Source organism: Trachypithecus francoisi, unplaced genomic scaffold, assembly GCF_009764315.1.
Source record: "Trachypithecus francoisi isolate TF-2019V2 unplaced genomic scaffold, Tfra_2.0 Lachesis_group19, whole genome shotgun sequence".
Taxonomy (NCBI): domain Eukaryota; kingdom Metazoa; phylum Chordata; class Mammalia; order Primates; family Cercopithecidae; genus Trachypithecus; species Trachypithecus francoisi.
The window spans coordinates 12,774,044-12,792,137 of NW_022681464.1; the positions used below are offsets into that span (position 1 = coordinate 12,774,044).

At 34.4% G+C, this 18,094-nt stretch overlaps 1 protein-coding gene across 1 annotated transcript in view; it reads left to right on the forward strand.

Annotated features, from left to right (window-relative positions):
- Positions 1-18,094, forward strand: part of RIT2 (Ras like without CAAX 2) — a 399,132-nt gene that overhangs the window by 131,131 nt on the left and 249,907 nt on the right. Inside the window, exon 3 of the mRNA XM_033177879.1 lies at positions 13,409-13,482. Within this exon, the coding sequence (XP_033033770.1) occupies positions 13,409-13,482 (74 nt within the window). The remainder of the gene's footprint in view (positions 1-13,408; positions 13,483-18,094) is intronic.

Below are 18,094 nucleotides of genomic sequence, written 5' to 3' on the forward strand. Positions count from 1 at the left end.
TTTTCTATAGCTTCTTTGAATTTTCTACATGCCTGCCCAAACAATATTTTTCATGAATAGTGGCATTTTTTCTGTGCTAAACATTTTTTTTCACATCAATCATTTTTCTTGTAGAACTAAGCAGGTATGAATCACAAGCATGAGGTGAATAAAACTGTTGATACTGAGTATTCTTAACTTGTACCCACTCTCAGAGGGAATAATTTTAGTATTTTTCTCTAAATCATGATGTTAGCTTTCAGTTTTGTTTAGACAGCCAGTAATCAGTAAAGCAAGATGCTTTCTATGCCCAGTTTTCTAATACGCTTTTTGAAATTTGGAGTTTCTAAAACATAAGTGGATACTGATATTTTTAATTAAACTTTTTAGTTTTAGATAATTATAAGTTCACATGGAATTATAAGAAATAATACAGATTGTTTCTTCTTGGAAGTCAAAAAAGTACAATAAATGAAAATAAATAAAAATCGGAAATAATACAGAAACATCTCATATCCCTTTATGCAGTTTTCCTAATGGTAACCTCTTGAAAATTTGTAACAAAGTGTCACAACCAGGATATTGATATGGATAGTCAAGACACAGAACATTTCACTGACCACAAGGATCCCTTATGTTACCTTATGAAGCCATACCTTTCTCCCTCCACAATTCCTGGCACCCACAAATCTGTTCTTTATACCGGCAATTTTGTCACTTAAATAATATTATACAAATGGAATCATACAGTCTGTAACCAATGAAGATTGGCATGTTTCAATTAGAATAATTTGAAGAAGATGCACACACTTTATTGCCTGTATCAGTGATACTCCACTCCACTGCTTTTTTATTATCGAACAGTATTCCATGATACGGTTGTATCACAATTTGTATAACCATTCACTGACTGAAAAATATTTCCTATGTGTACAACTTTTTGCTATTATGAATAAAGCTAGGATAAACAACATGAAAACATTACTTTCTTTGCGTTCATATGTGAACATGTCTTCATTTCTTTGAAATAAATGCTCAGGAGTGCAATTGCTATTTTGTATGATACATATAGAATGCAAGTGTTGCTCTGTATGATGCATGCATGATTAGTTTTCTTTAAATTATTGTAAGAAACTGCCAAACTGTTCTTCAGAGTGGTTGTAACATTCTATGTATCCATCAGCAATGTGTGCATGACCCAATTTTTATACATTCTTACCAGCATTAAGTAATGTCACTACATTTTTTATTTTAGCCATTCTGATAGGTATGTAGTGATACCTTATTGTGATTTTAATTTGCACTTATTTAAGGCTAATAATGTTGAACATGTTTTCATGTGCTTATTTGCCATTTATATATAATATTTGGTGAAAATTGTCCTCGTCTTTTGATCACTTTGTAATTGGATTGCCTATTTGTTTGCTTTTACTGTTGAGTTTTGAGAGTTATTTATATATGTTAAATACTAGTTTTTTGTCAAATATGTGATTTGCAAACATTTTCTTTTTTTATGTTATATATATATATTTTAATTATTATTATACTTTAAGTTCTAGGGTACATCTGCATAACGTGCAGGTTTGTTACATATGTATACTTGTGCCATGTTGGTGTGCTGCACCCATCAACTCGTCAGCACCCATCAACTCCTCATTTACATCAGGTATAACTCCCAATGCCATCCCTCCCCCTCCCCTTCCCCGTGATAGGCCCCAGTGTGTGATGTTCCCCTTCCCGAGTCCAAGTGATTTCATTGTTCAGTTCCCACCTATGAGTGAGAACATGCGGTGTTTGGTTTTCTGTTCTTGCGACAGTTTGCTGAGAATGATGGTTTCCAGCTGCATCCATGTCCCTACAAAGGACACAAACTCATCCTTTTTTGTGGCTGCATAGTATTCCATGGTATATATGTGCCACATTTTCTTAATCCAGTCTGTCACTGATGGACATTTGGGTTGATTCCAAGTCTTTACTATTGTGAATAGTGCTGCAATAAACATATGTGTGCAGGTGTCTTTATAGCAGCATGATTTATAATCCTTTGGGTATATACCCAGTAATGGGATGGCTGGGTCATATGGTACTTCTAGTTCTAGATCCTTGAGGAATCGCCATACTGTTTTCCATAATGGTTGAACTAGTTTACAATCCCACCAACAGTGTAAAAGTATCCCTATTTCTCCACATCCTCTCCAGCACCTGTTGTTTCCTGACTTTTGAATGATTGCCATTCTAACTGGTGTGAGATGGTATCTCATTGTGGTTTTGATTTGCATTTCTCTGATGGCGAGTGATGATGAGCATTTTTTCATGTGTCTGTTGGCTGTATGAATGTCTCGTTTTGAGAAATGTCTGTTCATATCCTTTCCCCACTTTTTGATGGGGTTGTTTGTTTTTTTCTTGTAAATTTGTTTGAGTTCTTTGTAGGTTCTGGATATTAGCCCTTTGTCAGATGAGTAGATTGCAAAAATTTTCTCCCATTCTGTAGGTTGCCTGTTCACTCTGATGGTAGTTTCTTTTGCTGTGCAGAAGCTCTTTAGTTTAATGAGATCCCATTTGTCAATTTCGGCTTTTGCTGCTGTTGCTTTTGGTGTTTTAGACATGAAGTCCTTGCCCATGCCTATGTCCTGAATGGTATTACCTAGGTTTTCTTCTAGGGTTTTTATGGTATTAGGTCTAACATTTAAGTCTCTAATCCATCTTGAATTAATTTTCGTATAAGGAGTAAGGAAAGGATCCAGTTTCAGCTTTCTACTTATGGCTAGCCAATTTTCCCAGCACCATTTATTGAATAGGGAATCCTTTCCCCATTTCTTGTTTCTCTCAGGTTTGTCAAAGATCAGATGGCTGTAGATGTGTGGTATTATTTCTGAGGACTCTGTTCTATTCCATTGGTCTATATCTCTGTTTTGGTACCAGTACCATGCTGTTTTGGTTACTGTAGCCTTGTAGTATAGTTTGAAGTCAGGTAGCGTGATGCCTCCAGCTTTGTTCTTTTGACTTAGGATTGTCTTGGCAATGTGGGCTCTTTTTTGGTTCCATATGAACTTTAAAGCAGTTTTTTCCAATTCTGTGAAGAAAGTCATTGGTAGCTTGATGGGGATGGCATTGAATCTATAAATTACCTTGGGCAGTATGGCCATTTTCACGATATTGATTCTTCCTATCCATGAGCATGGTATGTTCTTCCATTTGTTTGTGTCCTCTTTGATTTCACTGAGCAGTGGTTTGTAGTTCTCCTTGAAGAGGTCCTTGACATCCCTTGTAAGTTGGATTCCTAGGTATTTGATTCTCTTTGAAGCAATTGTGAATGGAAGGAAGTTCATTTGTGATTTGGCTTTCTGTTTGTCTGTTACTGGTGTATAAGAATGCTTGTGATTTTTGCACATTAATTTTGTATCCTGAGACTTTGCTGAAGTTGCTTATCAGCTTAAGGAGATTTTGGGCTGAGACAATGGGGTTTTCTAAATATACAATCATGTCGTCTGCAAACAGGGAAAATTTGACTTCTTCTTTTCCTAACTGAATACCCTTGATTTCTTTCTCTTGCCTGATTGCCCTAGCTAGAACTTCCAACACTATGTTGAATAGGAGTGGTGAGAGAAGGCATCACTGTCTTGTGCCAGTTTTCAAAGGGAATGTTTCCAGTTTTTGCCCATTCAGTATGATATTGGCTGTGGGTTTGTCATAAATAGCTCTTATTATTTTGAGGTACGTTCCATCAATACCGAATTTATTGAGCGTTTTTAGCATGAAGGGCTGTTGAATTTTGTCAAAGGCCTTTTCTGCATCTATTGAAATAATCATGTGGTTTTTGTCTTTGGTTCTGTTTATATGCTGGATTACGTTAATTGATTTGCGTATGTTGAACCAGCCTTGCATCCCAGGGATGAAGCCCACTTGATCATGGTGGATAAGCTTTTTGATATGCTGCGGGATCCAGTTGATTTGCAAACATTTTCTACTGTTCTAGCTGGTCTTTTCCTTATGTTAATGGAGTCTTTCATAGAGCAAAAAAATGTTGATTTTTAAAATTTTGGTGAAGTTCTTTTTTTATAGTCTATGTTTAATATGTCATGTTAGAAATTTAATTCTAAGAGTTTTTGATTCTGAAGATTTTCTCATTTTTTTCTAAAACTTGTAGTTTTTAAATCGTATATTGAAATCTGTGTTTCATTTAGGTTAATTCTGTGAAAGACATGAGATGAGCTCTAGATTATTTGTTTTGCCAATGGGGGTTTAGTTGGTCCCACACCACTGGTTAAAAATGCCTGTTTTTTCCTCCACCAAATTGCTGTGCCTTTGTCAAAATTTAGTCAGTCACATTTTTGTGGGTTTTATTCTGGATTCTCTGTTCTGTTCTATTTTTCTATGTGTCTGTAACCCTTGCCTACATCACATTGGTTTGATTATTGTAACTGTATGATAACTCCTGAAATCAGGTAAACTAATTCTTCCCATTTTATTTTTCTTTTTCAAAATTCCTATTCCTTTCTGTTCATTATATTGTGGATTTAATATTCTATTCCAAATCCTTTCCTTTTTCGTAAAATATTTTAATTAATTGTGCTATAGATACAAAAAATGTTCTGCAATTCTGATAAGAATTTTGTTAAATCATGACATAAATTTGTACAGAATCAACATCTTTATTATACTGGGTCTTCCAATCTATAAAAATAATATGTATTTAAATATTTGATTTTTTTCATTAGTATTGTATAATTTTTAGCATACAAATTATGTATGTGTTTTGTTCAATATACACATATGTATTTAATTTTTGAGCAAGTGTAAATTTGGATAATAATCTCAAAAGACACTATCCTCAATGCCATAATCCCAAAAGCTGAAATCCTGAAAGATCAAAATTCCCAAATCTACATCCCCAAAGTCTAAAATCCCTAACATCTAAAATCCTGATAATTACAGTATGGGATAACTGTATCATGTTATCTGAAACTATTACTTTGTAATTGTCTTTATTTGGACATTAAGTATGGTTTTAGGAAATGTGTATGGGTGTCAAGATGATAAGGAGTGGATTTTTGTACTTAATTTTAGGTGTCAACTTGACTGGATTAAGGAATATGTAGAAGCCTGGTAAAGCATTATTTTGGGTGTGTATGTGGGGGTGTTTGCAGAGATCACTGGATGAGTCTGAGTGGACTAGCTGGGAAAGATTTGCCATCAATGTTGGCAGCACCATCCAATTGGCTGGGGGCCTGCAGAGAACAAATGCAGAAGGTGAATTGATCTTTCTCTGAGAGCTGAGACAGACCTTTTCCTCTGCTGGTTTGGACTTCAGAACTCCAGGCTCACCAGCCTTTGTACTCCAGGTCTTAAACCAGCAGCTCCTCAAGTCTTGAGGCTTTGATTTCAGACTAGGAGTTACAGCACTGGCTTTCTTGGTACTCAATGTAAAAAGGTTAAACCTTCCACTATCAATGAAGAGAAGTCCTTTGTGTACATCTGCATTTGTGAAATATAAAATTTCTTGAGATCTCAGCTCTTCAGACATACATAGTGGTGACCTATCATGGATTCTAGTCAATCTAGCCAGTACTTAGGCTGTTCATGACAGTGCTTCAGTGGACTGTAATTATAAAGCTACGTGCACACAAGGAACAACTTTTGTGATATGTGTTTATACATTTTACTTTTTGACCTATTTCTTTATGAATATAGTTTATCTTCTCATAACTGTTATATTCCTGAGACTGTCATTAATGTATCTGAGTGTTTATGTTTGTAAAAATATGTATGTTATTATTGCTTATTTTATTGCTTAAAGAGGCCTATGAAGTATTCTGTCATATTTTTATATTTTTCTCCAAAGAATTCTCTTAAAATATGAATAAATATATTTTTAATATTTTTAGGGTTTTTTTTCCAGAATTATATTTCTGGAATTTTGATCTTCCAGTATTTCAACATTCAAGATTATGGCATTTTGGATTGTGTCTTTTGGGATTATGATTGGCTCCTGGTTTTAAATTTTACATAGCAGGAACAATAGAAAAAAATTTCATCGATTTTATCTTCCCAGAAATAGCAGTCTTAGTATAAATCAGACCTTTGTTACTAGACGTTCTCATAGTTTCTGGATGGGCATCAGAGGTACATTGGAATCCTCTCCGAGGGTCCATCAGATGAGGATGAAGAGTCATTAAGACTCCGAGACTCATACAATTGCCTTGACCATAAAAGTTCTTTTTATTTCTGTGAAGAAATAATACGTATTTAAGCTCATTCTATCATATAAAACCTCTGGAAGACAAGTATTGCAGAGCTCATGGTCTTAGGATCATAAAGCCATTTTTCAAGGGTATGTTGAGGGGTAAAAAAGGTAGACCAAGAGATGCCAGGTGCTGAGGAGGAAGAATATCTTCTTTTCCTCTTCCCCTTCATCCCCAAACAATAATTAAGTGAGGCAGAACCAAAGAACTGGAGACATTCAGCATAAGTGACCGTGACCTAGTCCTGTTGCTCATATCTATTTAGCAGAAGAAAGCCAGAGAATTAGGTTTCCAATGGATCCTTCTATTCTCTCAGGTTGAAAGAAAAAGATTAAATGTTTCCAACATATGAGATACACCCTGAAGCACTTTCTGTAGATAATGACTTTGAGGAAGAGCAGTGATTTGGCTGTTCCTTCTGCACACTCCTGCCAGTGCTCCATGTCCCCTCATCAGAATATGAGTATTATTCCTTGTCAGGTACATCTCCATCTGCTTGTCCTTGATCTGAGAAGTCACTGTTTAAAATGGCATCTTCCAGTAGTGGTCCTCTGTACCTGCAAATCTCTAGGCAGGGTTCTGTGTTTCCACAGGACATACCCCTGCTTTCCCCTCCTCATTGGGTTTTCCGTTCTTGGCAAGACCTCCTACAGAGGAGTCCAGGAGCACAGGCATTCTGACAAGCATGCTAGTCACTGAAGAATCTGCCTGTGAACACCACAGAAAGTGTGTGATTGGCCACATTGGGCAGACTTTCCAGAGCAGTGACATTGGGAATCTCTGGGAGGTATCAGAGAGATGCTGATTGGTATCAACTACCCTATTACCTACCTAGTGGTTGTGGGGTAGTTGATACCAACCAGCATCCCTCTGATGCTAGGGAGATTCCATCTGTATAAATAGATGCTAGTGGGGTAGTTGATTTCTGGGGGAAAGATTTCAATTTCTGTGTAATATGGAGGCTCCTATTTCTCAGATACCTATTCTCAGAGACTTAAGTAAACTGTACTGAATTATCAATATTGCAGGATGAGAAAAAATGCATGACCTGCCTTATAATTTCTATGAATGTTTAGGGCTTATGTCCTTGGGGCATCCTGTCTTCAGCTTTTACTTCTATGATAGGAAAGGTTGTTCTTTACCCTAAGTCATCCCACAAACTCAGTTCAGCCAGTTTTACAAGACTTTTTCACAGCCAGCAAACATTTCGACAAACTTTTACGACATTTCATTGAATGTTTAGGCTCAAAGGAAGGGTTACATCAGATCTCATTTAACTTCTTTTCTCTTTTCCTGGCAGAGCTCTCCTCGTCTTCCCCCTTCCAAACTGTTTTCAATCCATGACTTGAAGAACTGACCTTAGCTTAACATCAGTTCCTCTGCGTGTTCTCTGACATCTCCCTAAATAAGCATCCTTCAAAATACTTCTAATGTAGCACTCATTAAAACATAGTGCAATTGCTTTTGTATGTATTCCCACAAGATTATAAATTCAATATGGGTGGAAACCACCTGCCCTTTCAACTGTGTAGACTGTATTGCCCTCCGAGTGTGCAGCACCTATTACATACTCAAAAATATATTGAATCCTTTATAGATCAATATATTGATACATACATTATATTTGTATCAATGCTGATTCATCCATGATTTAACATTTTGGTCAAGAAAAAGTGTCCAGCACAGTACTTTGCAAGATACTTCTGTTCTGTACACACACACACACATATACATACCTACAATTGAGATGATTTATTTAAGTAATCCTTTGAGAAAGATCTTATAAATAGATTCTATGAGACTTTGTACTATTTATTGCCTTTAAAAAATTTGGGTCAGTGATTAATATCTTGGAGGTGTATAATAGCTTGTAGTTATAAAAAAATAGCTTCATTATAATACCAATTACATATTTCAGATTATGAGGCAAACCATGTAAGTAGTATTCAGTCATCTTAAGATATGTGAAAGTCATTTAATGAAAATTTACCATTACATTTCTGATATTTTTTCTTAGTTATATATTTTGGTGGTCTTATATTATCCTAGCTTTATATTTGCAACTAAAGTATTTTAAAATTCTTTAAATGAATATGTTTATTCTGAAAAAAATATATTAGTTGCTTTGGGAAAATTATCCAGAACACCTTACACTTTTTAATTAATCAAAAACTTTATATTTCTGGTTTTTATTGCAAACATATCTTGCCAAAATGTTTATGATTTGCTTGGGAAAAACATTTCCACATGGGTAAATATAAATAGCACAAATAATTTTGTTTTAATTCAGTTTCATGGCTAATTTGAAGCAGTGCTAAATAAAACTCATAACATAATATTCCTTGAGTTTGAATTTTGCTTTCTTTTTTCAAAAGCACTATCTTATGTGCTACTTTTGTTGATCCTTATAGAACTCCCATGCATTGACTAGTGTTTACTATTATCGCCATCTTAAAAATAAGGTTTCATGGCTTACCAATAACAGATATTTAGTGATAGATTTGAGGCTTCAATACAGGACTTTAGTGATCTCTTCTTAACGCAATTCTGCTGAAGAGGGACAGTGGAGAAGATATATCCTGAGAAGAAATGATCTCAAATTAAACATTAGTACTTTGAGATAAATTTTAAGGTAGTAGTGCCTCCAAGAATGCAGTCCCAGTGTGCTTTTCTGCACAAATGATATAGCAGGCAGCTGCTACCATTTCTGCCTGATAAAGCTTTGTATACATTTGGCCTCATGCTTGGGAAGATAAATGAGTTCACTTCAGGATTGGGTCTATAGGAAGATGATTGAAATTCAGGGAAGTGTTTATATGCATTCAAGAGAGTATTTCTGACAGTGCATTTCTGCATGGGTGGTCTCAAAGGGAGTGAATGAATGGAAACAGAAAGATTGTTTATGGGGAGGAAATGAAAAGGATTAGTTTCTATGGAGGCCAGGCAGGTGACCTAGATTCCCCACAATGAAATGTGTACTCTGATAGACACTTTATAAAAGAGAGAAAAAAAAAACCTTGGATAAAAGATCTGTCTTTAGTTTCGAGCCAATTCTCATCAAGTCCCTTTGAAGGAGTTTTCTGATCCCAAGAGAAGCTTTTATTTGATATACGTTTCATGTGCTGGGCTTATCTAGAGCTCAAATAATCGCACAGAGGAGTTCTCGCCTAGATTACTCAGCGTGCCCCTGGCCTCAGCAGGCTCTTCTTTGGGGCTTTGAGTTTAAATAAACAAACACAAAATCTGAAAGATTCACTTATAATCCTTGGGTCACAGAGTCCTTTTCAGAGTAACTATTCTTATTTCCCTATGAAATTGAAAAACAACCCCATGCATCTTCAAATAAATTGCAAGTGATTCCACAACATTTCTCTTTTGTGAGAGGAAGATCAATGAATGTACAAAGAGCAATGGAATAGAAAATAGAAAAATTGTATGGTTGGCCATATGCTGAATACATTTAGAATGGCTGAGAGTTGCTAAAATCATACTAGATGGAGCACCCTGCAAGTCATACTTTCCACAACTTCTGCCTTCTGGAGCACAGTCATAAGAAATGAATTTCCTTGAAGTGGGATTTATGCTCTTATACAGTTTGTGATTTTAACATCTCATTGTATATGTGTGTTTATATGTATGTCTCCCACCATGATTTTACAAACCCCTTGAGAGTAGAGACCATGATTGTAAGTGCCCATGTGTGTTTTTGTGTGTCTTCATATCTCCCGTAGCTAGCAATAATCTGATTTGTGAGAGTTACTCAGCATTATGCATTGGAAAAATGCCTCCTGTGGTTGATCATTACTACTTTCTACAACAACGGTTTCTGAAAATAATTCATTTGTTTACTTGTGGCTCACAATCAATAGTATGAATAATTATTGAGTTGTGCCAAAATCCGATGATGTTCTAAAAGCTTTTAGCAGTGATTCAGTTTGCTCTTTGCTTATGATATAAATGCTACATAAAACAAAATGTAGATTGCAGCCAAACTCTTAAGAGTTTGTGACTTCCAGTTTCAGGAGGTCCAGCTGTGTTTTACAGATATTGTGTACAACTGTGTTTTACAGAAGTATAGATATTTAACAGGCTATGTATAATAAGATTGGCATGAATAAGACCATCAATGAATACAATGAAAGAAGAGCCTTAGAGCTTTATCCAGAGCTTCAGGCCCAGATAACTGTTTCTTTATTGTCTTCACTTGAATGAGCCACAGGCAAGGCAAAGTCAACATTTCTAAAATTAAACGTGTGGTTATCCTTCTGCCTCCCCTTTCAGGAAATGTCATGCCCATCTGCCCAACTTCAAATGCAAGAAATCTGAGAGCTTCTCTTCTACCTTCCTCCTTCTTGTTTTCTCATCTGATTAGTCACCAAGTGCTATAGTTTCTACCTTCTAAACATCTTGCAAATCTGTCAACTTTCCTCCAACCCTAATGTCATTATCTTACACATTATTTCTCACCTGGATTACTACATATCTACTTAATCTTCTTTCTGTGCCTCTAGTCTTCCGCCTTGCAATTCACTCACCACACTTCAGACAGAGTGAGCATTCTAAAATGCACATTTGAAGATGGCATTATAATGAACTCCATATTTCTTAATAATACTGAACATATTTACCCTTTATTAATTTTTTTTTTAAATGCAAGACATTCTTGTATTTATTACATACAAAATATAAGGTGACTTCCTCACTATATCATTTAATCCTTCAAACAACTCCATGACCCAAATACAAATAATTGTACCTTTACAAATGAGACATCTACATTTTAGAGATGTCAAGTGATTTTCCTAAAATCTGACAGCTAGTAATTCTGGAACCAGGGTTTAAACCCAGGCAGTCTGACTTCAGATACCTAATTCAAATACATGACTCTTTTAAATATATTCATAAGTTAATCTGATTTATCTCTTACATTTCATCAACATTTCTTCTCTAAACTCTAGGATTTAGCCACACTGAAATTAAGTTTTTATTGTTGTTGTTCAGCAATACTCTTTTCAACATTTGGGATTCTAGTCTGTTTTTTTTTTTTTTCTCTCTCTCTCTTGCTTCACTTTCTCTTAACTCCTCCTACTCAATTTAGGTGCTCCTTCTCCCAGGAAGCATTTCTTTATCTTTCAAGTATAAGTAGGAAGTAATATTCAAATCATACAAAGTATCTTTTCCAGTCACAATAGGATAAAGCTAGAAATCAACAATTGAAAGAAAACTGAAAGATTTGCAATATGTGGAAATTAAGCAACCAATTCTCAAACTACGAATGAGTTCAAGAAGAAATCTCAAGAGAAATTAGAAAATACTCAGAAATGCATGAAAATGAAAACACAGCATTCTAAAACTGATGGGATGTAGCAAAAGCAGTGCTAAAATGGAAATGTCTAGCTGTAGATGCTTACGTTAAAATAGCAGAAAGATCTTGAATTGGAGTACATGATGTCAGCAAGATGGCAAAATAGGAGATCTCCCGCTCATATTCCCCCATAGCAACAATAATTTGACAGCCATTCACAAATGACTTTGTGGGAACATGGTGTGAGCTTAGGGATCTAGGTAGGAAGTTGTGAAACTCTAGTGGAGCCTCAGACCAAGGATGAAGATTTTGAGAAGGCAGGCCAAAATCCAGGTGGCAGGCTCACTTACTGTCTTCCCAATTATAGACCCAAAGAAGGCCTCATCTCCCTGTGGACTCAGCTATATTTAAAGCTATATTTAAAGGTCTTAACCTTGCCATCATCACTATCTGCTCAGGGTCCTTTCTGTCTTGAGTAACAGGCCCACTGACCTTGGTCCTGGCTGTGTACTATAAAGCAGCCCATGACCTGGATCCCACACTCTCAGCTATGGTTTGTTCATCCATATGCAAAACTCCTCAACAACATACTAGCAAACTAAATCCAGCAGCACATCAAAAAGCGGATCCATCATGATCAAGTAGGCTTCATCCCTGGGATACAAGTTTGGTTCAACGTATACAAATCAATAAGTGTGATTCATTGTACAAATAGAACTAAAAACAAAACCCACATGGTTATGTATCTCAATAGATGTGGAAAAGACTTTTGATAAAATTCTACATCCCTGTATGTCATCATCACTAATCAGTAGAGGAATGCAAATAAAAAACCCAACGAGATACCATCTCACACCAGTCAGAGTGGCGATTATTTAAAAGTCAAAAAAAAAAAAAAAAAAGCAGATGCCAGTGAGGTTGCAGATAAAAGGGAATGCTTATACACTGCTGCTGAGAGTGAAAATTAGTCCAGCCATTGTGGAAAGTGGTGTGCTAATTTCTCAAATAATTAAAAACAGAATTACTGTTTAACCCAGCATTAACTCTGTAGATTCGTTTGGCAGGTGTGAACATTTTAACAGTCTCTCAGTCCATAAATATCAAATGTCTTTCAACTTTTTGTGCCTTCTTTAATTTCTCTCAGCAACATTTTACCATTTTCAATGTAGAAGTTTTCACATCCTTTGTTAATTCTAAGTATTTAATTAATTTTGATGCCATTATAAATGAAATTGATTTCTTAATTGTCTTTTCATATTATTATTAGTCAATAGAAACATATCTTATTTTTGCTTGTTGACTTTATATTCTACAACTTTGCTGAATTCATTTAGGGTTTGCATGTATGTAATCTTTAGGGTTCTACATATGAGATCATGTTGTCTGTGAACAGATAATTTTACTCCTTTTCCAATTGGGGTGATTTTACTTTTTCTTCTTGCCTAATTGCTCTGGCTATGACTTCTAGGACTATGTTAAACAAAGGAGGTGAGAGCAGGGAATCTTGTCTTACTCCTGATCTTCTAACAAAAGCATCCAGGCCTTTACCATTAAGATGATAGGATGCTATTTTGCCCTGCATTGTTAGGAAATAACTAATAACATTTGTTCCATGTTTTTCTCTAGGTAACACCGCTAGGGCACCGCAGATCATAAAATTTTCCTGATGAAAGAGAAATCTATTTGGTTTCACCATAAGCAAAAACACTTTCTCCTATAATTTTCCCGATTTACATCATTTTCAATCTGTATATGTTATTTGAGTAATATTTCTGATTATCTTACTTAGTAACTTACTTAGAAATTTTTCTATATGAAATCTAAAAATTAGTAATGCCTTTCCTGTCACATTTAAATGTAAATGTCGTCTTGTGTTTTTCAGAAGATGCTTATAAGACCCAGGTCAGGATTGACAATGAGCCAGCTTATTTGGACATCTTGGACACTGCTGGCCAGGTAGGTGATGTTCTTAAACCTCTCTGATCTCTGAGTTTATTTTATGCTTTAGCTTCAAATATATTTACCACAAAGGAGAAGATGACTTTATTCAAGCAGAAGAAGTATAAATTTGTGATAACAGTCAGGAATTAAATTTAAAAATAATCAACATTAAATGTGACCCATTACTCATTACCAACCAGAACATTTCCAAATTCCTTCAATTTTCTAAAAATAAAAGAGTCCATGTAGGTGTTATATTGCCAATGAAATTATAAAATTTAAAAATACTTTATTATTTTTCCTCAGGTTTACACAAAACTCTGACATAGATCCTGATGTGATAATAATTTATATTAGAGAATTTTAGTGAATATAAAGTAAGGTCTGCTTAGCAGATGTGCTCATGGAACTAAGGCTAAGGAGCCTGATGGAATAAGGGACATAACCAAGATTTAGTATGGTCTAATACGTTAGTTTGCAAACCTGTAGGGAAGAAGAAAATGAAGGAGGAAGAGGAGAAAGAAAAATAATTTTTTGTGGTATAAAAATAGAACTAAAATACAACATCACAATTAGAAGTAAGTTGTGAGGAAAGGTATAAGATTTAAAACATCTCCAAGTCCTAGATATATTTTGAAGAAGCATGGATATTTTATTTAACTTCATACTTTCAAAATGATTGTGTTAAAAATATGAACTCATATATTAAGTGCTAGACATAAACCATATAATTTGATACAAGCACAGGAAAAAGAGAAGAAAAAATAAAAAGTTGTGAATACAATATAAGACAAAAAAGAAAGAATAAAAAGTTAACAAGGAAGTATAATAGATACATGTCAAAACATTAGAAATCAAAATAAAAAATCTCTCCTAAAATAGGCAAATATCGTATCATATTGAACAAAAGAATAAAACTAACCTATATTTGAGTTAAAAGAGACATAAGTGTACAGAAAGATGAAAAATCAAATAAGGAATTTAAAAAGTAGGCAAAAGTAGCCAAAGTCAAAGCAAGTATAAATGTATTAATATAAGGCAAATAGATGTTATGCAAAAATATTATTAAAGTGTAGAAGTGTCAGTTTGTAAAAAAATCTTCACAATATTCTAAAATTCTAATCTGTAATATTTAAGGCAAATGAAGAGAACTGTAAATCATTTACAAATTCAAAATTTTATATAGTAGAAAGTTTTAATGCACCTCTGTTGGTGTTAGATTAAAAAGCTGTGTAGTTGTAGATTTGTAAACGCATTTAACTTAAACAGAATGCTGCAGTCAATACAAAAGTAAACACTGTTTCACATACACATCCTGTTTATAACTTTTTATTGATTTCAGATCAAAATGTAAATAATGTAGTCTGTAAAACATTGATTATTTGATGTATATAGACTTTTTGGCTGTGGCTTAGAATGCGGTAAATTTTTATAAAATATTTAAGCAAGTCATTACCTCTTATGAGGGAAAGGCGAAAAGTTAAGAAAGGGGGGAAATACAAAGTAGATTTTATCTATACATGTAATGATTCATGCTCTATTAGAGTTCTGATTAAATATAGGAAATTATTAAGTTGAAGACCTACATCATGTATACACAAATCTTCATTATATTATTTCCCTTTGTGCTTAAAGATTTTCATTATTTTAAAACATTGTATTTTTTCATCACTTTATGTTACTAGTTTTAAAATATCTGCATAATTGGAATATTGATAGTGTACAAGCAACAAGAAATAGGTGATGTCTTTCTATATTTATGAGTTATTTGAAGATTATTTGAAATCTATGTATTAACAGATGCATTTGCTTCTAGAAACATTTGGACAATGGACTTACAGGGTTAGAACTGTTGAAGCTACTGGGAATATATAGAATGGAAAAATTATTTCAATTATTTGAAAGGGCTGTCTTATCTAAGAGGAAATGTACTTGTTTTTAAGTGGAAACTAGAGATCTAATTGGAAGAACACTGAGTAGGTTAAATTTTACTCATGATAATAGAGGGTTGGTAGCAACTAAAATGCTCAAATATAAAAAATAGCTGCTCTGGGAAATAACAAAGTTGTGTTATTGGAAACACTCAACTAGAATTATGCTTTGGTAGAAAGTGAAATTTTCATTTATTGAATATTCATTCAGTCTACAGTATTTATGTAGACTTACTGGCCCCAAGTGTGGTGCCAATATAATGATGAATAGCCAATATATTTCTCCTTTCTATTAATGTAGACTTGGCTAAGTCACTGTTTAGTCCAGTGGAATGCAGGCAGATGACACAATCTGCTAGTCGTGGTCCAAGGCCTTTAGAAGCACTAAGTGTACTTGTGCTACTTCTCAAGAAAAGGGAATACTGCAGATAGCCCTTGATCCTCAGTGATTGAGAAAACCTGTGAAAAGAACTAAACCCAACCCAAAGACAGAAAGAAAGCCCAGTCTACCTACACATGGAACAGATCTGCTACAGACACCACACAGATTTGTGAACTAGAAAAATCATGAACACTAGTTGCTTTAAGACACTAAGTTTGTGGTGGTTTGTCTTGTAGCATTATTGTGGCAATAGCTGAGCAATACAGACTATTAATAGAACATTTTTAGTTACATATGGCTGGAGATGGAGAATCTTAACTCATTGTGGGTGAAGTGTGTAAGCGATGAGAGATAAATCTGAAATTCTATGCTCTAGTAATACTGAGAAACTGGCAAACATACAATTAAAAAGATAAAGCTATTAAATGTTCATATCAATACAATTTTTTAAAAGCTAATTTCAACTGCAGCCAAACATAGTCAGGAGTACAGCAGGCTAAACAGATGGTAATATGTTGTTTTTCAAACCATTATTAAATCCTTCCATTCAAGGGGTGGTCTATACAGTTGATTTAACATAATTTATATTCCCTGTAGGGAACAGGAGAGATTACTCTTGAAATACTTTTAATTATATCACCTTGTTTTCTTTTGGTACTATTAATTTTCAATGTATGTTGAAATTTACTATCCTTACAACAAATCCATGAAGTAGATTGAAAAGCTATTATTAATGTCATCACCTAGAATTTGAGTAAAATGTTATACAAAGAAGTAAAGTGGGTGTTTTCTTGGTGGCATTATTGGAGGCCAAATCCCAATGTGTTTCATGTTTGGGCTTATAGGAGAGAACAAGTGATATATTTTTCTTGCCCATTGCAAGTTTCATGGTGGCCACCCTATAACAAAAGACACAAACATTAAAAATAGATAAGCATAATTATTTATTTAACCAGAGCTTTACATAATGTGGGAGCTTTCCAAAATGAAGACTCAAAAACCCAGGCAAAAATGTGTATTTTTATGCTCAGGTTTGATTAAGAATGAACAGACATGTCAAGTATGATTGAATAAAAATAAATATAACCTAATATAATATGAACCATTGGTAATGGTAATAAACCAAACCATTACCACACCATAAAGGATCAAAAATTCCTTTTGGCATTTTTGTGCAATATGCCTTTGCTCTGGGTATAGGACTGGATACCTGTCACATGAGGGTCTTCAAAAGAGCAGGGGTGATAGAAGTTCAGACAGACCTTTCTGCTTTTGAGGTTTTCCGCATTTCCAAGGTACTATATTTTGGGGTAGCATGTCCTGCAGTTCATCACACTATACACATAATCTTGCAGTGCCACAATAATCCCATGGCATCACCAGATCTCAGATTATAAAGAACTTGTACCCTAAGCATCTTTCCATCATTTAATTTTTTTAATACTTAACTCTTCCGCTACATGCTCATTAAGCCTATGATTGATGTCTTCCATTTGTTAAGAATTCTGTTTTAGGAAACAAACAAGCACAGCTTTGAAAAACTTTACTTATTAGAAAGAGTTTTTCTTGCAATAAGCTGAGAATGTCTTTATAGTTTCCATCTATTGGTTCCAGATCTATCTCCTGAAAAAAAAATTACTCATTACATACATGGAAAATGCAAGGCTTGTAAAGGTAATGTGATTTATCTAAGATAGTACAGCAAATTCTTAAGTCAGCTGTGTCTACAATCCATTTACATTTCCACTCAAGCTCTTTCTTATTTCACTTTTTTTATGGACTTAGTGTGTACCAAAAACTGCAATAGGTCAAGAAAATACAGAATGAAATAAAATTGAGGCTCTGTCTTCAAAATGCTTGAGGTTTGGGGAAGTGAAGATACACTAAATTAAAAATTGCAGCAAATTATGATAAGTACTATGGTAGAAGTGCACAAATTTTGATACTGGGTTATCTTTGATATCTAAAGGATCTAAATAAAAAGTTAAAGATAAGGTATTTTAAAAATAATTGTAAGTTTAGGTGAAACTGTAGTAAAATATATGTAGTAAGTTTACTTTAATTATAAATGTATTGAATAATCCTCATTCTTATTAGAAGCAATAAAAGTAATTCTCCAAATACCGTCGTTTTATTTTTGTCGTTGTTACTTTATTTATTTATTTATTTTGGCATGCTAACATATCCAGTCAATTCCACGACCTAGGTCTTGCCCCATACCTGGCTTTGGACTGGATTAAGTCATTCTGGAATAATGGGAAAGAGTTGTAGTTTGGTATTAGGTTTAGTCCCTAACCAACTCTGCAGTCAAAGC